A 24334-nucleotide genomic window follows, 5' to 3' on the forward strand; every position below is an offset into this window, starting at 1 on the left:
CAAGTCACACTAAATCCATTACAATTTTATTCTATAGGAGCAAGCCCTGTGGAAAAGCACAAAAGGGGTCTTTGAACTCAGGCTCTCCTGCAACACGGAGCTGCCAGCCTAAGCTTAGAGACACCAATGGGGATTTCTTGGGTGACTGCGGAAAATTCTGAGACTATAAAGATTTCTTTCTCTGACTGGGCACCAGGCTAGGGAGAGAACCTTGGGGATGGACTGCCTTTTCTTAAGCACTGAGATCTGATAGGAGAGCTCCCAACGCAGATGCCGGTGAGCAAGAAGGGGTTAAAAAATGAGATGTTTCTTTCCCCAGAGCTTGATCAACACTCATACTGAGTTTTGGAGACGTGTCTTTAACGATTTCATGGAAGAGCATTCGTGTCTACAAAAGCTTTCACATTCAGTGTCTCGCTTGATCCTCTTTAGAACCTTACGAAATAGGTATTTTTCATTACTCTTAAAACTTGGAACGTGAAAATCCTGCATAAACATACTCTCCAGAGATAATCACTGATATACAGTAGTATTATTAGTATTATTCAAAATAGTATTATTATTATCCTCATTTTGCCAATAGGGGAAGATTCAAGAGAAGTAAAATAATTTACCCAGAGCCGAATGTTCCAGCTCCAAATTTGTATGCTATTTGTTTGTTTGTTTTTGTTTTGGGGAGGAGGTAATTAGGTTTATTTATTTACTTATTTGTTTTAATGGAGGTACTGGGGAGTTGAACCCAGGACCTCATGCATGCTAAGCATGCACTCTACCACTGAGCTATACCCTCCTCTCTTGTATGCTTTTTAAAGTCTCTTTTCCATATCCCCTATTCCTCTATTTTTGTGGTGTGGTAGTGGTTGTGTGTATGTGTTTCTTTGATTTTTAATTTTTCCCCAGGAAAAAAATGGCTAACAATTTGAGACTAACCTAATGTGGCTGTTTTTATCTGTAAGACACTATATTGCCTCACCAGGATATTGCCAAGTGAAATATAAAATATGTAACTTAATTTGAAAGTCCCGGGTTTTGCTAGTGGGTCACCATCCACAGGACTAATGTGCCTGAAGCCTGGTGCTGTCACCGTCCCCGCTCCATTTCGTATGTGCAGTAAGAGACAGATGCTTCTAGCGCAGGGGGTGTATTCTGTTGGTATTTGCCGGGCGACTGAGCTTCCACAGTTGTAGCTTCTATACTAAGAAACGAGGTCCTGGTTGGTTTTTATCATTCCAACCACTTACAACATGTAACCTTTTGAAGAAAATGGAAACTGCAACGGTTCTATTTTTGTTCTAGTTAAAAATACCTCAACATAGACAATGGTCTCTCAAGCCAGCATTTTTTCAAGATCGTAATATTCGGTTGTTTCATGGTATTAACTAAATGAACACCACCCCCTGGCTGCATCTTTAGGTTTCTATATTTATCCAAATCCATTTGCTAAATTAGTACCTCAGGGAAGAGCAAGTTATTCCAAGTTTCATTCACATGGTTGCTGAGAATAAGGAAAGGGAATAGAGGAAAATGTCATAGGGGAATGTTTCTTTCCCTTTGGGTTTTTGCTGCCGTGATGAATAGGAAATTAGAAAAGTGAGTGGTGAACTGTGCAGTCAGTTGTGCGCTTTGTGGTCCATTTCTGCATGCCCCAGAGTTGGTGGGAGCTGTGTATAATCACTATTTAAAATATTCATTCTTGTAGGTTAAAATCTGTCATAGAAAAAACTTTAAAATACATTTTTTATGATAAAAGCAATACATATCTATTATAGAAAATCTGTTAAATGTAGAAAAAATATTTTTTAAAAGTGACCCAAAATTCCACCAGGCTAAGATGATATTTATAAACATTTTATAGCCTTCTAATCTGTTTCTATGCATAAATTATTTTTAGACAAAATTGGGATTGTACCATATATTTAGTTTGTACCCTACATTTTTTACTTGGTATTAAATTATGAATACTTCTCCATGATAGTAAATAAGATGATTTTAATTTCTATATAATATACATATGTAAAAACCTATTTTTATATAACTTTTAATGTGGTTGAATGTTTTTAATGGGGCCAAAATACATACCTTTTAATTCCTGTCATTTTTCCATGACTTTAAAAATTTTTAATATGCAAAAATTTACTGTGACCAAAATAAAAAAAAAATGAAGGTTATAACACAGGGAATATAGTCAATATTTTATAATAATTATAAATGGAATATAACCTTTAAAAATTATTAATCACTATGCTGTACACCTGAATCTTACATAATATTGTATATCAACTATACCTCAATAAAATTTTTTTAATAAAAATAATAAAAAATAAAAAAAAACTGAAGGAAAAATTAGAAATAAGTATGCTGCCTATTGAAAAACAGTAAAACAAAGTATTCAAATAATACCAAATATGTTAACGTAAATCAAAGAACAAGGACAATGTGGGGATTTAGGCTGGAAATCAGTTCTCTTTTTCACTTTAAAAGTGTCAGAGTCATCAAAAAGTTAAAGACGACACTCCACAGTTAAAGACTAAAGATGGCAGTCCTGTAGTTGTGGCTTTCCCACGTGCTAGTATTGCTTCAACAAACATGAGTATGATTTTAAAACACTTAGGGGTGCTGTTTTGGATCAAAAACCTTTTTTTCCCACAAAGAAAAGATGTTCAAGACTTAGGCTTGCCCTGTGACAATGCATTCTATGATGATCTGGTGAACATTAACCTAGTGGCTCAATTCTTCCCTGCAGAAAGAAAAGGGGCCAAGATACCACAAACACATTCAGTAACTACTGTGTTCCACCATGATTACTTTGTAGACATAAGCCCATGAACCTGACTTTCAAATAAAGGGGAAAGGGCATCCTTGATTTCATAGTAGTGTTGACAAGGAAGACAGGTGGACGAACATACACACACACACACACACACACACACACACACACGAAGCAAAAGCCCAAATGCACAGCAAAGTTTTGAACTCGCTCTAGACTATTCATTGCATATGAAATTTAGGGTTTTTAAGGTGATCTTTCTAATGTGTATACTATTTAACCAGAGTGCTGAAGTGAAAGCTAAAATATTATGAGTTTAATCTCATCTTTTGATGTTAATTTCCTCTGTAGCTTGTGTAAAATAGTTGAACAAGCTGATAGGAAGCCTCAGTCCCAGTGTCAGTTCAGCTGTGATCGTGGACCCATCTCTGAATTTCTCCAAGACTTGGTGTCCCACCTGTGAAGTGGCAGTAATTACAGAGCCTGTAGGTGAAGCTGAGATAACTACGTGAGAAAGTGCCATGAGCATTTAAAACGGCATGGCCCAAGATACATCAAGCTAGTATTATTATACTCCTGTTGTTTAATTTCTCCATGTAGAAATGCATCAATTAACTGAAATACCCCTCAATGGCACAGTGAAGCTCTACCTTTAAGATTTTTAAAGAGCTTTGAAGATGAAAGGATGCTAAGAGGCTTCTTCATAGGAGTTCTGATCTGAGCTGAATTTGATTTTAAATAGTATAAGGAGGTTGGTGATTGTAGTCAAGTGGAGTTACTAAAAATAGCATCTTTAAAAATTTGTTTATTATTAAACTTAGCATGAGAATGAATTATATAATGAATTCCCATATACTCATATCAGAACATTCAACAACTGTCAAGATTTCCACCCTTGTTTTGTCCGTTCCCCTTTTTCTTTTTCTCAAGCAATTCCCAGACATCTTGTCATTTCATCCATACTTCAAAATCCATTTCTGAAAAATATGAACATAAGAAACATTACCATCATTATCAATTACTTTATCCTACAAATATTCCTATAAGCATTTAAAAATAACAGTGCCATGATAACACTTTCGCAGCTTAAGATTACTTGGTAAATATTTTATACTTAGAACATCTCACACTAAGGGACATACAGTCAAAATACTATTTTAAAGACATTCAGAATGATTTTTTTTTTGCTTGTCTGTGGTGCTGAATGTTCAGTCAGTTTCATTTATTTTAATGTGTTTTCAATTTGTAGGGGTTGCTCTAACCCCCTTTTTGATTTAACTTACATTTTAATTACGTATACATTCACGTAATTCCAAAATCCAAACCATATACCAAAATATGTTCACGTAGTTGTGATTCTATGCCCCCTGCTCTCCACTAGTTTCCCTCCATCCCTCTAGAAGTAGCTAATTTTTATTACTTTTTAGTTTATCTTTCTGTTGCTTCTTTTTAAAAAACATTCTCCAAGTAGATAGCACATGACAAACTGTTCTGCACTGTTCTATTGGAATGATTAATCCTGGAGCTCATTCCATATCAGTGTGTTGAGATTGTGCTCATTCCTTTTTATAACTTACAAAGTATTATTTAGCCCATTGCCCAGTTGATGGATATTTGTGTTGTTTCCATTTTTTAATTGTTATTATAAATAATGGTACAGTCACAACCTTGACCATTAGACACTTTATATTTTTTGTCACTGCATCTTTGAAATTGTTTCCCACAGAGGAAATGCCTGTGTAATTTTGCTAGGTATTGCTAGATTGTCCTCCCCTGGAGTTGTACCCATTTTGCGCTCAACCAACCACACGTGATGTACAGCATGGGGAAATATAGCTATTATTTTGTAATAACTTTAAGTGGAGTACAGCCTATAAAAATATTGAAACAGTATGCGGCACACCTGAAACTAATATAACATGGTAAATCAACTATACTGCTATTTAAAAAGGAAAGAAAAAGAGGATTGTATCATTGAAGACAAAATATAATGACAAGAGTTAATTGAGTAAAAGACAAAATACTCTCACACACACACAAAAAATCACTGTGATGGTTAATTTTATGTGTCAACCTAACTGGGCTAAGGGATGCTCAGATAGCTGGTAAAACATTATTTCTGGATGTGTCTGTGAGAGTTTCTGGAAGAGATTAGCATTTGAGTTGATACACTGAGTCAAGAAGACCCCCTCAGCAGTGTAGGTGCACATTATCTACTCCATTAAGGGCCCAAACAGAACAGAAGAGTCAGCTCCCTCTGCTTGAGTGGGGACATTTATCTCCTCTTGCCCTCAGACAGCGGCACTCCTGGTTCATTAGTCTCAGACTGGGACTTACATCATTGGCCATCCTGGTCCTGAGGCTGTCAAACTTGGACTGGGACTAACCACTGGCTTTCCTAAGCCTCCAGTGGGCAGACAGCAGATCATGGGACTTCTCAACCTCTGTAATCTTGTGACCCAATTCCTCATAATACATCTCTTTTTTTATACCTAAAGAAACAAAAACCAAACCGAAACAAAAACCAACCATATGTGTGAATGTCTAATTCCCTGTGACCTCAGTAACCAAGTGGTCTGACTTTGGGAATTTTTGCCAATTTAATAGAAAATAAGTATCTTGCAGTAGTTTTAATTTGCTTCTTTTCCCTTCCAGTTTTATTGAGATGTAATTGCCATACAGGCCTGTATAAGTTTAAGGTGTACAGCATGATGATCTGACTTACACACATCATGAAATGATGACCACAGTAAGTTGAGTGAACATCGCCCATCTCATATAGACACAAAATTAAAGAAAGAGAAAAAGCGTTTTTCCTTGTGTTGAGAACTCTTAGGATTTACTCTCTTAACAACTTTCCTGTATAACATACAGCAGTGTTATTTTTAGTTATCATGTACATTATATCCCTGGTATTTATTTATCTCACAACCAGAAGTTGTGATGTAGGAAAATGGGGCAACAGAGGATGGCCCTGTCCCAGGTCTCAGGTGAGTTCACGGGACGCGCCCCATCAAGGGAGGGTTTTTGGCTTCACGCAGTTAAGAAGTTAAGAGTGAGCCTTGTAGAGTAAAAGTAGATTTATTTAGAGAGATGTACCCTTCATAGACTGAGTGCAGGCCATCTCAGAAGGCTGCAGAAGCCACCAGGCATGGGGGTGGATGTTTAGTTTAAAGTAAAAGCGGATACACACTCCACAGACAGAGTGCGTGCGAGTCGCCTCACTTAGAAGGGAGAGCGGCCACAAGGTGTGGGGGTTGTTAGTTTTTATGGACTTGGTAATTTTATATGGTAATAAGCATGAGGATTATTTTAACTATTTTGGGGAAGTAGCAAGGATTCCCAGGAACTGGGCCACGGCCCACTTTTTGACCTTTTATGGCCAGCCTCAGAACTGTCGTGGTGTCTGTGGAAGTGTCACTGACCCTGCTGGGTATTACAGTAAGTGTACAATGAAGCTTGAGGTCTGCTGGAAGTCAAATCTCCTGCCATCTTGGGCCTCAAGGTGTACTGGGAATTGAATTTTCCACCATCTTGGAACTAATTTCTGTGTCATTCCTTTAATGGCTGTTCCCTGCCCCCTTCCTTCCTGTCTTAACTTTTGACCACCTGTATCCAATTCCCTTTCCTCCCACCCAATTTACATTTTTATTTTGAGGTTGAGCATCTGTTGCTGAAAGATCGGCCCTGTCCCTGATGAGCCAAATAACTCAGAGACCGGGTCCTGGAGCTTAGAAGAAAAAAGGCAGCTTTATTACTTTGCCGGGCAAAGGGAACGCACAGCAGGCTAGTGCCTTCAAAACTGTGAACCCACTTTGGGGATGAGGTAGGGTGGTTTTATAGCCATAGCTCAAACAATAAAGCATGGATAACAATCAACAGAATCATTCTCTCATCAGAAGATTTAGAATGGCGTTGTGATGCCTCCAGGCGACCCAGTTCCGTAGAGGCTAGCAGTTAGCTCTCTTTATCTAAGCACTCGAGGTGTGGTCTTCGTAGTGATTCAGGCTGTTTTTGTAAGGTGTCAGTCCTGTGACCTTCTCCTTGGAGAACACTCGGAGACCAAGTGTGATTACTACTTTCAATTACTGGAATAAAGTAGAAACAGTAAAATCAATAGCTTTAGTTTTAGCAACGGGCCTGGAGCTGTAAGTAGCAACCAGCCGGTCAGGTTTGTTGATCGTTCTAAGGGGAAGCATAAGAATAAGCGATCTGTTATCCTAAATGTGGCCATTTTATTATTCCTCCTTCACATGTTTTTGTATGTTTAAGGGTTATTTTCCTCTATTTTTCTGTGAACCATCTGAACTTATCTTTTGCCCATTTTTCTGTTGGGTCATTGCTCATCGCTCATCCTGGTGTTTAATAGTGCTTTACGGATTATGGGTATTTGCTGTTTGTGACAAAATTTGCATTACATTCACCTGGTTTATTAATTACCTTCCCTTCATTTTAAAAATTAGGGCACAATTTACATACAACAGAATTCGCCCTCTTTAGAGCACAGTTCCACGAGTTTTGACAAACGTAGGCAGCTGTGTAACCCACTCTGACCGTGGTCAGGTTTTAGGACAGCTCCATATATCTTTGACTCTGCCCACTGTATTCTATTTTGCCGTGATTTTGTACTTTTTTAAAGCCACTACAACCATGACTTAATGTAAATGGTTTCTTTCAACAAATATCTCATAATTCTCTTCTGGGTTTTAAATAAACGCCATACAGGCTGAATGTACATTCTACCTGGAGGGGGATGAGGACACCTCCCCTAATGAAATGCATCTTTTTCTGTTAAAGCACAGCTGAATAGGATGGCTCTTTCTTTCTTTCTTTATTTGTCCCACAGGGACAAGCAGTAGGTTGAAGATGCAAAAGGAATATGGTAGCCTTTAAAAGACTTTTGGTAGTTTTGCTATTTCCAGCATGCTACCCAAGGGGATCAGGATTCACCCCCCCCCCAAAAAAAAACGTGCCCCTCTGGCATCAAGATTCTTTTGAGTGGACGGCAACTGAGGAACAGCCAACTCAGGAATAGCTTTACAACCAGAGTATAAATTTCCCTTTTGTAAAGGAAATTTACATTTTTATAAAGGAAATTTCCATCTGTAAAGGCACCTTCCTCCCAGCACAAGAGAGAGGAGAGTGACCAGAGACTCTTACCATCTGAGATGACTTGAGTCAGTTTAACAGACCTTACTAAACAACCCTTGTTTACCAGACATTTCCTGGTGACCTTCCTACAACCTCCCCCTCCTCCCCAACCCAGGACCCCAGCCCCCTTCTGCACACTGATATAATATTTAAATCCTGGCTCTATCCGCCTCTTTGGGCTTTCACTCCTTTTCTGGGAAGCTCCCATAAACCTATGTAATAAGGTTTTCTTGCTAATCTGTCTTTTGTCAGTTTAATTTGTAGGGACCAGATCCTGGACCCAAGAGGATAGAGAAAGGAGTTTCTTCCTCCCCCATTACTTCCCCAGGTAGAATGTACATTCAGATTGTATAATGACTGTTTGAAGCCCAGAAGAGAATCATGAGATATTTGTTGAAAGAAACCACTTACATTAAGTCATGGTTGTAGTGGCTTTTTTTTTAAAAAAAGTACAAAATCATGGCAAATAGAATACAGTGGACAGAGTCAACGATAAATGACAGGAACTGTCCTAAATCCTGATTGTGGTCCTGGTGGGCGACACAATCTTATACGTTTGCCAAAACTCGTTGAGCTGTCCATACCACGTGCATTCTTTGAGTTTAGCAGGAGATTGAATTTTGCAGGAGGCTGTTTTTGACATGCACTGTCAGTGATACAAAGTTCAAGGATTTGGAGTCCTGTTTCTCAATGCCCAACCAGCACTCATCCTCTCTGCACTGAGTCCCTCACAAAACCACAGGAAGTTTCACAAGAGATTGTCAAGCTTGTTTGTTTCTCTCAGGTTGTGTTACAACACAAGCCCCCTGCCCCACCCCTCAACACTATCCCCAACTACCCAGACTGCCGGTTCCCAAGTTCCTGGCAGATAAAGTCTTAACTTCTGGACTTATGTGTTTTTTTTTAATTATTATTTTTTTAATTTTTGGGTAACTTATTTATTTTTGGAGGAAGTACAGGGGACTGAACCCAGGACCTTGTGTATGCTAGGCGTGTGCTCTATCTGCCGCTTGAGCTATACCCTCCCCCCATGGACTTTTGTTTCAACACCTCAGCCCCTCATCTCTCTGGTCAACTTTACTTCTCGTCTTTAAGTATTCAAGCCGTGAATAGGCTGTGCTTATGTTTTTGCTGGTGACCTTTCCTCTTGTCCCTGAACTTTCTCTGCTTGTCTCTCTCCTTTACGACTCACCAAATCTCTTCACCTTTTCTGATCTTTGGTTTATATGTTGACACATTCTTCATGGATTTGTTGATGGCTTCGGCACAGTCTATCTGTCATGATTATATTATTCTTCCATGGGGTGTGGTTTTCTCACCAGCCAAAGTATAAGCTGTTGGAGGGCAGAGAACCTCTCTAACCCTTGTTTTATGCCTTACCTGGTTTCCCCAGTGCTGTACACCTAGTGAGAACTGAATTAGTATTTACTGTACCAAAGAATGGAGGTTACAGAGCACCAAAGGAGAACAGGGGAGAGCTTTAACTCTCCTCCAGAAACCTATCCTTATCAGCAATTCTTCCCTTATTTCTATGGATAATGTAAGCAGCCCAGTTTAAGCTGCCACTCAGGCCTCCTCCAGAGAAATTCTGAAGCCACCATTAGGTTTCTATCTGTATTTAAGGTGGATCAATATCTTGCTGGAATGTCTTTCCTGAACAACAACAACAACAAAAATTAATGTTCACCTAAAGCAGCTGTCCTAAGACACAGATTTCAAAGTCAGATATTTTGGGCTCTGTGTACAGGGACTATTTATTGAAAAACAATCATCAGGTCTCTGTCTTGTGTTTGTGATAAATGTTCCATATTTAGCCACTGTTGGGGAGAATTTTCTTCTACCTTTCAAAGGTTCTTTTGGCTGGTCTAATAATCAAATTGACACCAGAAAGTTAACAGGAGAAAAGCAAATTTAATTTCCTAAGTATGCGATCCCCAGGAAAATGGGGCGGGAAGAGGATGGCCATGTTCCTGGGATACTTACCATCAAGTGAGGGTCCTTGGCTTCTTGCAGGAAAGAATTCGAGAGTGAGCCACAGGTGAACAAAGGTACATTTATTCAGAGAGATACACACTCCACAGACAGAAGGCTGGCCATCTCAGAAGGCCAGAGAGGCCATGAGGCATGGGGGCGGCTGCTCAGTTTGAAGTAAAAGTAGATACACACTCCATGGACAGAGTGCGGGCCGTCTCTGAAGGTGAGAGAGCAAGGGGCTGCAAGGCACAGTGCTGCTAGTCTTTATGGGCTCAGTAACTTCATATGTTAACAAGTGGGAGGATTATTCCAACTATTTTGGGGAAGGAACTGGGCTTCCTAGGAACTGGGCCAACTCCCACTTTTTGACCGTTTATGGCCAGCCTCAGAACTATCATGGCACCTGTGGGTGTGTCCTTTACCAGGCTGATGTTTTATAAGTGTGTAATGAAGCTCAAGGTCTACAGGGTGTTGAATCTTCTGCCATCTTGGTGCTAATTGCTGTGTCATTCTTTTAATGGTTGTGCCCTGCCCTCTTCCCTCCTGCCTCAAAATGAGGTGTATATGGCCTCCCGAGCTAAGGAATGGGAAGGGAGCCTGGGTCTTCAAAGGGGAGGAGGGCAGTTCACAGGGCAAGAAAAAGAAGAGCAGATGCTTGGTAATTGGATGTTTGTCCTGCTGTGCTGATTTAGGTCCCTCAGATAAATTTCTCTGTGGTAGGAATTCTCATTCTGGGAAAGACCCCCAATTTAAATTCTTGTAGCTAGTTCAGGCAAGGGCAGGAGTGTCTCTTGAGCCCACAGGGTCTCGATTGCCTTTAGCTCAAAATAACCCATATACCAAAGTGGCACATTTTGGTGAGGCTCGTTCTGAACCCCTTCACCCCAGAACACTCTATTTCCCTGTTGCTCCCTCCACCTCCCAGCCCCCTGAGACTAGTTAAAGCCCAAGCAAAAAATAGCAGGAAAAAAAGTTCTTTTATTCTTCATAGGTTGTAAAATGAACATGTCTGCAGAAGGGAACATTGCTTGACAAGTAGGCTCAGCAGTGCATAGTGGCTCCTTTCTTTTAATCTCCCATTCAGCTCTGCTTCTAGAGGCCCGGGAAAGAGATGATGCCCATTCGTGAATGGTCCACCATAATGTTGATGAGTGCGTGGCAGAATGGTGTTCTCCCTCACTGTACTCAAAATAAAGGATGGACAGCTACAAGCCCTTGGCAGAAGTGTCAGGGTAAGGTGGGGACTTCAATTAGTTGGAAAGACTGGTAGAAATAATTATGGGAAAGTTCAAAGACTCAGTCAGTAGAATAAAAACAATCTTTTCTCTCATTTAAAAACTTCAAATGGGGGGGAGGGTATAGTTCAAGTGGCAGAGCGCATGCTTAGCATACACAAGGTCCTGGGTTCAATCCCCAGTAAATCCTCTAAAAATAAATAAATGATAAAATGATTATAACTCAATAAAAAATGTTAAAACAAACAAATAAATAAATAAAAAATAAATAAATGAGTAAACCTAATTACCTCCCCCTCCAACAGCAACAACAATAATTCAAATAGCAAATATTTTTCACATAAATACACTCTACTGTAATGTACTTCAATGTGTCAGTTTCTGGTGTACAGCACAACGTCCCAGTCATGCATATACATACACATATTTGTTTTCATATTATTTTTCATTAAAGTTTATTACAAGATATTGAATATAATGACCTGTGCTATACAGAAGAAACTTTTTTTTTTTTTAAATATGATAACGTACTTCAAATAAATTCACAGCAAATCATTTCTGGCTGGCAGAAGCCTGGTTTTTCTCCAAGGCAGTCTAAGTAGACTGGCTAAGCCCCGAGGGCAGTGTAGTGCAGTGGTTAGGAAGGGACCGTAGGCTCTAAGACTGCTTCGCTGGGGTAGCTGTAATAGTTACTCCACGCTTCTTTTTCATCAGAGGTTAACAAGGAGCTGTTTAGGGGACTAAATGACTTAATTTGGAGCAAGCATTCAGAATAGGGCCTGGCACAGAGTAAGAATTCAGTAAATGTTCAATGAATTTTATTTATTTTTTTGCCTTGTCTGAGGGATCCTCTATCGTAATAATATCTTAGAAATTAAAAAATAAGACACCCATTGCTTCAGGTTTTTTTTTTTTTCCTATAGGACTTCTTTTGTTGGACATGATTAAACTTGTACTTTAATGAAGGCAAACAAAGTGTGTTTACTTAGTAAAATTCCCAGCTATTTGAGGAACAACCCGCTTAATTAAGTTTTAGTTTCAAATGCCCTTTGGAAGTCCTGTATCTTTGCCCAAATGATTCAATTATGTTTCATTTTGTTTACATTAATGCTTTGTTTTGGGTTTTTGTTTGTTTGTTTTTGCTCATTTGAGGGCCACTGGAGCTTTTGTTTTAGAATTTTCATTTACCATGTATGCATCCATCTTTTTAGCTTGGCTTAGAAGAATTTTTAACTGACCCATATGTAGTTAATAGTAAGTGGAAATTACCAGCGAACGTCTTAGGCCCATGTGGTTTTGTGTGGTGTTGGGTTTTTTTACAATTTATGAAGCTATAACTTAAACAAAATTTTATTGTTACTGTATTTGGTTTTTCAATCTTAAACTGATTTTTGCTCTGGAATATTTTTTGCTCATTTTCTGCTGAGATTTCCATGAAAAAAAGAAGTTTTTTAGACATAGAAGTGCTAAATGTCTTTCCTCCTGTTTTCACAATCGTGTTTTAACACCATATTGCAATCCCTCCAAAGTGCCTAAACCAGGGTCATATTAGATTTTTTATCCACACAGGTCTTACTGAAACTACTCTAGTATTTACTGCCATTTTAAAATAAAATATTTTTTACAAAATTGTTAGAGTCTATTTCACTATCATGACTTAAGTTTTCAGAGGCCACCTCCTCTCATTCCATAATACATGAATGAAGTTCTTTGCGGTATAAAAATGTAAAAGCTGCAGTCATTCTGTCTTTTAGTTTCCTTCTGATTTTAAAAAATTAAGAAATAGTCCAGGCATACAAAAAATACAGGCAATACCATAAAAAATTCTTTACAATATCTAGATAAAGTACTTATTAACATTTTGCCATACTTGCTTTAGTCTTTTCCTTTTTAAAGAAATAAAATGCCACAACTACAGTTACAGATTGCTCCCCATTTTTCCTCTTCCCTTCACTCTGCCAAATTTGGGGTGTAGCCTTCCCATATATCTCTTTTGTTTATCTTTTAATGGAGACAAGTAATTATCACTTGAGAGTTAGTGCTAATGTCAAGGACTTTGAGGGTCTGAGATAAAAAGTAACACGATAAAGTATCAGAATGATGAAGGACTTTTTTCATCAGATAGGTGCTTTCCCTTGGCCAGTTCTTATGAGAGTAATGAGGAAATGCAGAAGCCTAAGATGGAATCAACTTAGACACAGACATCAAACTATGGGTTTAATTTTAGAATACTCACACCAGCTAGCATCCTTTGCATGAAATATTTTGGCTCATTCCAGTAAGGTACAAGATACGTTGGACTGGCAAATCTAGAGATGGGAAAGACTGTTTCTGTTTTTCCTCCACCTTGTCCTATACACCTGGGAAACGTCCAGGTTCATAGGTAGTGTGCTGTTTCCTTGGGTACTGGGAGTGTGTCCGAACATGAAAATTTTATCCTTACATGTAATCATATTAGCTAACGTTAACTGAGCTTTTATTATGTGCTGGGTGTAGTGTATTATAAGCCTTATTTTTTTGTTCCCTGTAAGAACTCTTCAAGGTATAAGGACTATTATTCCTCATTTTCCAGACATGGAACTGAAGCTTAATCAGGTTAGACAACGTGCTGTCGGTCACACCATCTTAGCCTGCGTTTCAACATAGGGCAGTCTGATCCCCAAACCCACGTACTAAACCACCAAACGCAATAGCCTTCCAGGTATTAAATTATTCATTTCTGTTGTCATGAACAAAATGGAAGTAACAAGAGTGATAGTTGATGCCGCAGGCCCTGTTTTTGTTGAAACAGAAGAGATACTGATTGTACTAGTGTAGCTACCCTGGTGTACATCCTCTGAGTATCAGCTCTGAAGTTACCAACTTCTATCATCTTTGAGTTTGAGTGTCATAGAATTTTTCAGAGAAATTTTAGCATATCTCTTTTTCTTTTTTTAAAGCCATTTTAAAGACCAACACTTTGGGACACGTTCTGTTTGTTCCAAAGTAGAGGATGACCTTTAAATTATTATCAGGGGAATAATTGATCATTTTGACAATCTTATTTCTGATTCTGTGTCTCTGTTGATTCTATACAATGTTGACAAAAGACAACAGAACTTGGCAGAAACATGATGAGAGGGACTTTTCCAGCAGGAAAAAAAAAATCAATGATGGAACTATATCAGGATAGTATGGGTTGACTCAAATGGCTTAAACAATTAAAAAATATATTATCTCACATATCAAGGAGTTCAAATTACAGCAGCTTCAAAGCTGTCTAATTCAAGGACCCATGCCAATTCTTTGCATCATTCTGCTTTGCCACTTTTAGCCTATCAGTTTTTTAAAAAATTTTTATCTTTTATTTATTTATTTGTTAGGGGGAGGTAATTAGGTTTATTTATTTGTTTATTTTAATGGAGGTACTTGGGATTGAACCCAGGACCTCATGCATGCTAGGCATGCACTCTACCACTGAGCTGTACCCTCCCACCTTAGTCTGTCAGTATTCTCCACAAAACGGCTACGGAATTCCCAGGTACCACATTCAGTCCTGACAAGGTCCAGTGGAAGAAGAGACAGTCTTTTTGTTGAGTCTCTTTTCAAGGTGAGGAAACTTCCCAAAAGCAGACTTTCCCTCAGGTCACAGAGTCTCAATGGCCAGGTCTATGAGACCAGTTCACACCTAAAGCCATGCCTGGTGAGGGCCATGGGGCCACTACAACCTCCTGAAAATCAGGCCTTACTCCCATGCTGGGGTTAGTCTTCCTCTGCGGGTGGGGGGGGGGATACCTGAACTAAAGTCCTTGTTCGGTTAACAAGAAAGTGAGTCAGTGAGTCATGAAGGTTGAATATGTAACAAGGTCTAATATTTAGGACACGAAAGACTAATCTTTGCTTGGCCTTATTCTATGCCAAGGGCTTTGCATGGATTCTCTTGTTTAATCCTTACAGTAAACAGAAGAGACCAAAACCAGACCATTGTTATTTCCATTTTACTCATGATGAACCTGAGGCACAAAGAGGCTAATTAAATTATTAAGGGTCCCAGAAGAGGAAGTGACAGTGTTATTCAAATTCAGATCTGCCTGACCTCCAAGGCCATGCTTTTTCCATTTGACAAAGGTATCAAAGTCACAGCTGTTTGTCAATGTGACCTTGATTATAAATCTCCCAGATAAATTATGTTACTTTTTAGCACATCTTAAGAATACTACCTATGGCTGTAGTTACACAAATGTAATCATAGCATGCACGCTGTTTTATAACCAGCTTTAAAAAAATATTTGCCAATCTCATGAGTGAAAAATGTACCTTGTTGTGGGGAGGGTATAACTCAGTAGTACAGCACATGCTTAGTATGCACGAGGTCCTGGATTCAATCCCCAGTACATCCATTAAATAAATAAATAAATAAATAAATAAATAAATAAATAAATAAATAAATAAATAAATAAATAAATGTAATTACCTCTCCTCCCCCAACAAATGTATCTTGTTGTTTTCATTTGCTTGAGCTTTCATAAGCCTTAACAGTTTATTCTCTGCCCAGCAACCAATAGGGTCCTTTAAAAAGATAAGTCAAATCATGTCATTCCTCTGCTGGAAACCTCCAGTGGTTTCTCATCTCAGAATGAAAAGGAAAATCAAAGTCACTATAATTGCTTTCAAGGCATTATAGGACAGTAACCTTTCTGCCCCTTTATCTTTTGTATTGCAATTCCTGTGACCCTCTCTTCCACTCATTCTTGTCAGACACCCTGAATTCTTTGCTTTTATTCAAATATGCCAGTGTACTTCTGCCTCAGGTCCTTTGCACTTGCTGTTCTCTCTGCTTGAAATGCTTTCCCCAAGGATATCTGCATGGCTAGCTCCCTTACCGCCTACATATCTTTGCTGAAAAGTGACCTTCTTGGTGAGAGCTTAAATAACTAGTCTATTAAAAACATTCTTTATCTTTCTTCCATGATTTTTATGTGAGAGTACTTACTACTTTCTAATATACTATGTGATTTCCTTATTCATTTGGCCTGTCTCCTCTAACTGGTACTAATGCACATGATCTACTAAAAGATTTTTGTGTTTTGTCCAGTGATGTACCCTGTGCTGAAATCAGTGTTTGCCAGATAGCATGTACTCAGTAAATATGTGTTGATTGAGTGAATGTTTTAATGTATAAATAAGTGATATGTTATTTCTATTTCTCCTTTTATAAACTGTCATGTTCCTTGCTTATTTTTCCATTAGGTGTTCAAAGTTTTCATTGATTTATATGAGCTCTTTGTATTTTAAGGATACAGTTATGCAGCAAATATCTCCCCCAGTTTCTTACCTGTCTTTTGCCATTTTGTGTGTTAAATTATTAAAAATTTTACATAGTCAAATCTAGAAATCCTTTCCTTTGTGATCTTGGATTTTATTAAGACAAGTTGACAAAAGGAAAATTTTACCTCTAAATATATTTGGTCAAAGGGTGAGCTATGACTAAATTTTTTCCCTACATTTATTATATCTAAGTTTCTACTATTTGTGGATATATAATACTTAAAGAATCTGAATAATGATTTAAACTGATTTATAATCATATTTATATGATTTATAATATTTATATGAATTATTTTTCTCCTGGGTAGTTTATTTGGTGAGCAAGAAGGGTTGAATTGTTACTAAAGTCTCTCCTTTTACATTAATTCAAGGAAAAAGATTTGAAGTACAGGATGATTAAAACTATGAAATATTTGTGTATATTTATAATACTTGCATGTATTTTTAAAGTTTTAAACATAGTTCCCATTTAAGATTGAGATAAAAGGTTACTAAACAAACAAACAAAAAGAAAGAAATAAAAGGTTTCTAGGCTATTTCTAAATCATTAGGGTCTTGTGTCAGTGGAACATTTATGGTAACGGAGTCCACTTACAAATTCTACTCTGTATTTGACAGAAGTCCATTCAAAACAGCACTTGGTTGCATACATTTTATTTATTCCATCTGCTTCTCTGAATTTTAAATGTTAAAAATATCTAGTTGCTTAATGTGACTTTTTGGGGTGGGGAGAATCAGCTTTACTTATTTACTTTAGTGGAGGTACTGGGGATTGAACCCAGCATCTCATGCATACTAAGCATGTGCTCTACCTCTGAGCTATACACCCTACCCCTCTTAATGTGACATTTTGTAGTTTTACAAATTTTAAATTCATAATATTTTTATCATGAATACTATCAGAAAAATATAGATATATGATTACTGTGCTGCTTTTAGGAAACAGAATGCCAGTTCTTCCTTCCTTTATTTACTTATTTTTTGCTTTTTATTGTTTGAGAGGGGTGCTTCTACTTACTTCATTATTCAACTATGCCTTTTTATTATAACTGATTCTGATGATGTGCTGACAAGTATAAAAATTAGTTCAGTCCTTTGGAACTTCAAAATAATACCATGACCAAAAAATCCTATTTATGGTATGGAGGATCACAAAGCACTTTAAGGTATTTTTCCTTTCAATATTTTTCTTTAAAATATTCAGAAACTTTAAAATAATTTGTTCTGGGTGGGGGAATTTCCTTTTTTCCATCCATAATAAAACAAGTTATTTAAATTCTTCAACCTACACATTACTCTTGGAGTATTTAATAAGGATTATGTTAATGAGATAATGGAAGCCAAAGTACAAACATCTATCATAAAATAAATAAATCATGTTCTTCCTTTACATTGGGTTATATATGTGGCGCACACAGGGATACCTTAGATTGGGTGAAACAATATAGAATTAGAATTCCTGGTTTCTAATTGTTCAGTATTTGTGAGGCTGGGAAGAAAGCTTTAACGTTGCAAGATCTTTAAAAAATGGGCTGTAACTCCAAGGCCTGCCTCCTGGAGTTGCTGCGAATCACTTGGGTTAATAGACAACTTTGTAAGCTGGAAGTGTAAACCTGAAGGATGGTACAGCAGGTTAGCAAGCCTTTCTGCCTGGGTATAGGGTGACTCAAGAGCCAGTTCTCTCTCCCACTAGTCCACAAGTGACCATCGTTGACCACGGACCAAGCACAGGACCTAGAAGGGTATCCGAATGATCCAGCCCTGCCAGCGACAGCTCCCTTCCTCTTTCAGCCTCAGCTGCTTTAGGTTTAAAATGAGCATAAAATAGCATTAACTACCTTACAGAGTTGTTTTCAGGATTAAAGGCGATAATGCAAGAAAGTCTAGCTATCGTAGGTGAAAATTTTGTTTTCTAACCCTTCTCCAGCCCTTCTAATGAACCCTCTCCTAAAGCCGGCTTACTAGCAGGGCTGAAGCTTCAAAACAACCTTTCAGTCAGGGATCTCTGCAAGGAAATTAGTTTGATTTAAATCAACTCAATAACGCCAAGGTGTAAATAACTATCAATCACCCACAGGTGGCTTGGAGGAAAATTTTGCATTTTAAGAGGATTAGCTGACTGGAAGGATTCAGAAAATAGGGAACTTTTTTTTTGAGGAGGGCGAATAGAGTTCCCTGAACCCTTCACCCCAACACTGAAACCGTGCCTTGGAAGTTTAAAGCGGATTGTGGAAGGGGACAATTAAAAAGCACGTTTAATTAATCAGTACTCGAACTGCATAACTAGATCACCCCCCTTCGCACCAGGTGGCCTCTAAGATCATAATGACCTTGGCCGTCCTCATCTGGGAATGAATCCTCACTAGAAAGAAGGGCGAGAGGGAAAGACCGAAGCTCAACTGAATTTCCGGAAAGGATGTTTTCATTTGAATAAACTCGACCCAGTCGTTACCTCCCCACTCATCTCAGCTAACTTTAACCCTCCTGGAGGGCCGAACTGCCGGAGGTCAGGACGGGGCGAAACGGCGGTAGGACCCCCGAGGGTCTGGGGGTCCCTCAGCAGCGCTATCTCCACCGCCAGCCGCTGGACTCCGGGAGGGGGCGAGCGGGGCAGGGACAGCGGAGAAAGCTCCCTGCTCAGCTTGGGCCCTCCCCCAAGCCCGAGCGCCGGGCGGGGGACGACGGGTGGACTGAAAGCTGAGGAATTGGCAGTTTCCGGGAGGTGGGGGAAACAACCCGGAGCACAGCCGCACCGGACGCAGCCATCAAAGTGGGATCCTCGGCCTCCCCAAACTTGCTAGGGAAGAGCAGCGCGCCTAAAACCGTCCCGCCCCCACCTGCGTCCGCGCACGGAGTGCCACGACCGCGTGGAGAGCGTCCCCTGGCCTCAGGGGGCGGGGCCCGAGGGGGTGGGGGCGGGACCCTGGGGGGGCGGGGTCGCTGGGCACTTCTGGGCCCCGGCAGAGCGGGGAACCGGGCGGGGAAGCCGGGAGGCGGCGGGAGGGGCCGGCACGGCCGGATTGAGCGGCGGCCGCAGCTGCAGCAGGAGGACCCGCCGGCGGCTCGGGGCCGCGCGCCGGGAACCTCGCGGGGCGGGCGGGCGCGGCACCCCCTGCCTGGCCGCCTGCGCCCTGGGGAGGCGGCCCGCGCGCGACGGGACCAGCAGCATGAGCAGCGGCTACAGCAGCCTGGAGGAGGACGCCGAGGACTTCTTCTTCACCGCCAGGACCTCCTTCTTCAGGAGAGCGCCCCAGGGCAAGCCCCGCACCGGCCAGCAAGTGAGTGGCGTTTCTGGTAGGCGCTGTAGTCCGCGCCGGATCGCTCCCGGGGGATCTTGAGCGGCGGGACCCCAACTCCACGTGTCTCCGCGGGGCGCACGGGGGATGTTCGTGGGGAAGGAGAAGGAGCCCGTGGAGAAGGGGTTTCTGCCTTTTCGGATCCCAGGGTAGTGCCCTGAGCTTGTGCCTGCCGGCGTGCGCTGGGCGTCCTGGGCAGGGAAGCTGGAGGAAGGGCGGGGAGGCTGCGCCAGATGGCCACTGTGGCTCCGCCTCGGGCGGCAGGCGGCTGGGAAGCAGTTCTGAGAGCCAGAAGGCGCCCCTCGGCCACTCCCCGTTTCCCCTGCGCCCCGGGACGCCCTTCGCGCCCCTGCAGAGTCAGTGATCGGGTCCTCACGCCGGCCCCCACTATTAGTCCGTTCACTGTCCTGTGGCCCCCTGATTAGTTTGGGGGCCATGGAACAGCTAGGAGTGGCCGTGGAAACCTGGCCTTCCCTACCTTCCCGGTCCGGGAGCCTCTGGTGGCGGGGGTTGGGGGTGGTGCTGAGAGAAACGCGGAGCCTGACCTTAGCAGGCGCTAAATCTTGGTGGCGGGAGTCAAAGTTGTGCGTTTCCAGTAAAGTCAAGTTTATAGGAGCCTCGAATGTTTTGCAAACAAGTTCCGGTGCTAGGTAGGACCAGCCGGAGAAAACTGAGCCTTAACGGCTGGTTTCTTCCTTTTTTGGAGGAAGTGTGCGGTGAGAAGCATGACTTGGGAAAAGATGGGAAGGGAGCTTGGGCCGGTTTTACCGACCGTGACAGTGTCTTTCGGGGAGGCTACCCCGAAACGGGACACTTGGGCAGACTTCTGAGTCTGGAGCTTGAACCCGGCGGCCTCCTGGCCCTGGAAGCCACACCGAGGAAACCTTGCCAACCCAGACGTGCTCGTAACAGATTAGAGAAGGCTGGAATGGAACAAATTGGGTGCTCTTCAGAAACAGCAGACGCACGCCGAACATTGCCGTCAAACTTAGTTCTGGATACTAGAAGCAAGGAAAATCGTTCAGGGCCGGATGATGGGTTATGGGAGTGGTGAGGACAGAGTAATATGTCAGAGTTTCCTTGCCAGGCCTTTTAAGTTTATTTAAGTACTTTCTGAGGTCGAATTTCAAAATTTTTAGGATTCGGAAGTTCTAGTCGTTTGAATCTCTTAACTACCAAACCAGAAGGAGGGGGAGGGGGATAGGGAAGGGCAAGAGTGAAGTCAGGTGCCCTTACTCAGTAGCAGATAATCCCGCGTGAAGTCCTGGTTCAATAAGCCTCCCCTCTTTGTTGTTTCCAAGGCTTAAGGCCGTACTATTTACTAGTCACTTTAAATGCTGGCTTAGTCAGCCGTGGCTTCTATAACAAATGCCCAAGGCTAGGTGACTTAACAACTTTGTATTTCTGACAGTTCCGGTGGCTAGAAGTCAGAGATCTGGGTGCCAGCATTTTGCGTTCTGATGAGGGCCACTTCCTGGCTGGGAGACAGCTGACTTCTGGCAGTGTCCTCACATGGAGAGAGGGCTGCCTCTCTTCCTCTCATCCTCAAGACCTGATAACCTCCCAAAGGCCTCACCTCAAATCCTGTCACATTAGGGCTTCATCATGTGAATTTAGGGGAGCGGGGAACACCCCCCATAGCAAGTGACACTTTGTATTCAGTAGAGTGTGTTCTAATGACATGAGTTTGCTGTGAAGTTTGGAAGTCAGAAATACCTAGCCTCCCCCCACCCAGCCCCTCGCCAAATTGTTCATTAGAAGAATTGCATTTCCTTATGCACTTTGCTTTTCTCTGTCTTTCTTGGCCTCCCCTTTCTTTCCCTTCTCTACTTTCTGTTTTCTCCTTCCATTTATGTAGCTGTTACTTTTTGACACTCTGAGTAGACATTGTCAGAGATGGTTGTGCTAGTTTGAAGTCTCTTCCAAAGGTGACTAGCATCTCCAGAAAAACTGGCTGGTCTTGGATTCCCCAGGTGTGAGATGCTTCTTGACAAGGGCCAAAGTATCCAGGTTAAACTTGTATGAGAGTGCTTTAGTGCTTTAAAAAGTAAATATTTTTTTCTGGATTGAAACACATACAGTGTTATACTCATTAATTTATGAAATATTCATCTAATATGTATGATACTTATGTTACTTATTTAGCATTTAGAATTAATTTAACATCAGTATGAAGTCTGTGCTGAAAATCAGGATGGTAAGACCTAGACCTTTGTTTAAAGAGCTTCATGGTGTTTTGTGAAGCTTTATTGCCTGTGTATTTCCCCTTCTAAACAACAACACCTGCACGGTACTGAGGTAGAGGATTTATTTGCCAGTTGGAGAAAGTGTTCTAACTGAATTTTTGTGGGCATTTTGGTTTATTTAAAGAGTGAATCTGATAAGATTTGTGAGTCAAGGAAGTAAAACTTATCATAATTTAAAGCAAGGAACTCTTAATACCGAACATTTCTTTTATCTAAAGTTAGAGAAGCCTTTTTTTCAATTTTTATACTGGTGATTCTGAGAATTGGGTAAATACATCTGATGTATAGTGTGCAAGTGAAATTTATCATTTCTCTAGAGGTGTTGCCATAAGGATGTAGTGATACTGGTGATATCTTTGGTGCTGTACCACCTGGTGGAAAAGCCAGGAAAATGTGGTTTCTAGAACTCCTGAAAATATCCGGAGAAAGCAAGATGTTTGTGGTAAATGCAGGATGGAGAGAAAGCAGGAGGGAGGGTGAGAAATTTCTTTCTTCTCTTGCCAGGCAAAGGAACATAGCCCAACTTCTGTCTCCAACAATAACAAAAATATTATCATTTTCTTTCTTATTTTATATTGGTACCCTCTTTAAGAAAAAAAAAAAAAAGAAAGAAAAGGCTTAAAAACCTGTCTGAAGGATGTAAAGGGAATGAATGCATTCCCCTTTTTGTGAGAGTTTGAATGAGTGAATGTCATGCTTACTGCTGTATCCTCAGGGCCTCCCTCAGTGGTTGGTCAGTGAACGTTGAATGAAAATGGAAGAGGGGAACCATAGCTGGGTATAGCTATGTGGTAGAGCGTATGCTTAGCATGCATGAGATCCTGGGGACTAGTACCTCTGTTAATTAATAAATAAATAAATAAACCCACCCTCCCCCCCTCAAAAAGGCTGAATGTTTTCTTGGTTTGATAATTATTGGCTCTTTGCGGGTTTTCATTGTATCCCTGTCTTATGGTTCTCCCAAGAACCCTCTATCAGCATTAACCTAATGAAAGGTAAGGCCTTGTTAAGTGATTCCCCAAAGGCCCACACTTATGTAGGAGAAAGGCAGAGCTCAAGTTTTGCTGACTCAAACTGCACTCTCCTTTTTGCTGCTTCTCAGCTGTAAAATGTAATTTTAAAATTCTGTTTTTCTTTTGCAAAATGGACACCTGTAATTTAGGAGTTTCTTAAAATTTTGACCCCCTGTCCTGCACACATCTTCATTACAGTGTTCCTAATTCATACTTACGGGTTCACTTTTGTTTCGTGCAGAAACAAGAACGCAGCAGTTCTGTAATTCATAATTTTCCTTTTCTACACATTCAGGCTTCCAAAAGTAGAAATGGCCTAAACTTTTAATGTAATCTACCGGAGCATGTCTTACTCTGTTTTTTTTCCGTAAGCTGAGGGGTGATCAGGTTTCTTCTTGAGCCTTTGACAGTTAATAGGAATCAGGAAATGATACTGTTCGCTTTAGAAGTTGAATAGTCAAGAAGTCTTGAAGAACTTGAAATTGTCTTCTGAACCATCCCCACCTTTAAAAAAGTTATGCTGAAGAATGGTTTAATAAGGCAAGACTGTGAGATTTTCATATAACAGGACTCAAGTTCACCCATGGGTTTTTTAAAATTATAATTGAAATATTTTTGTGGTTCTCTGTTTCTGTGTCTTATTGCTAGAATCAACAGTAATGAGTTGCACTATTTTATTCAGTGTTTCCATTAGAAGTTTTGGCTATAGATGGCTGGTGGGGAGGAGCAAAGAATAGTAGTTTAAAACATCAAAGGTATTTTGGATCTACTTTTATACTAACATTGCATCCCTATATGTTTATTGAATATAAACATTCCCAACAGTCATTTTGCCGGGTGCACAGTCACTTGCACATCTTGTCGCCATGTCTGATGTATTCTGTTCTTACACAGTATTAATCCACTGGAATTTTGTGTTTGTGTGAGCAGGACTCACAGAGACTCATTCCTTTAACTGAATTTCAAAAGAAAATTAGTCACCAGTCTTATATACCCACATACATAAACAATACACTTTCTGCCCCCATTTCTCCTTCTGGCCAACTTGCAAGATTTGGAATTATTTGGAAAGCAGTGACACAAAACATTTATGAAAAGAAAAGCTAAAAATATCCAATAATGTGGTTATTCTTTTTAGACTTCCTTTGGCAGTCAGTGCATGTCATACTGTAAACATTCCTTTTTCTGGGATGAAAAAAAAAAAAAAAAACCCAAAACCAAAAACCCGAGGCTGACCAAGTGCTTTTAGTGTGGCCTGATCACCCTTTCCTAGCCCGGAGCATCAGGGCTTGCTTACTCTCAGCCTCTCGCTTGAATTGCTGTCTTTTGATAAAGGCCCCAGTTT

The 24334-nt window shown here is 40.5% G+C and overlaps 1 protein-coding gene across 1 annotated transcript in view; it reads left to right on the plus strand.

Annotated features, from left to right (window-relative positions):
* Positions 1–19376: 19376 nt before the first annotated feature.
* Positions 19377–24334, plus strand: part of RASSF3 (Ras association domain family member 3) — a 65533-nt gene continuing 60575 nt past the window's right edge. The window contains exon 1 of the mRNA XM_032493332.1: positions 19377–19712. Coding sequence (XP_032349223.1) covers positions 19602–19712 — 111 coding nt within the window. The 5' untranslated portion in view covers positions 19377–19601. The remainder of the gene's footprint in view (positions 19713–24334) is intronic.

This window comes from Camelus ferus, chromosome 12 (genome assembly GCF_009834535.1).
Source record: "Camelus ferus isolate YT-003-E chromosome 12, BCGSAC_Cfer_1.0, whole genome shotgun sequence".
In the NCBI taxonomy this organism is placed as follows: domain Eukaryota; kingdom Metazoa; phylum Chordata; class Mammalia; order Artiodactyla; family Camelidae; genus Camelus; species Camelus ferus.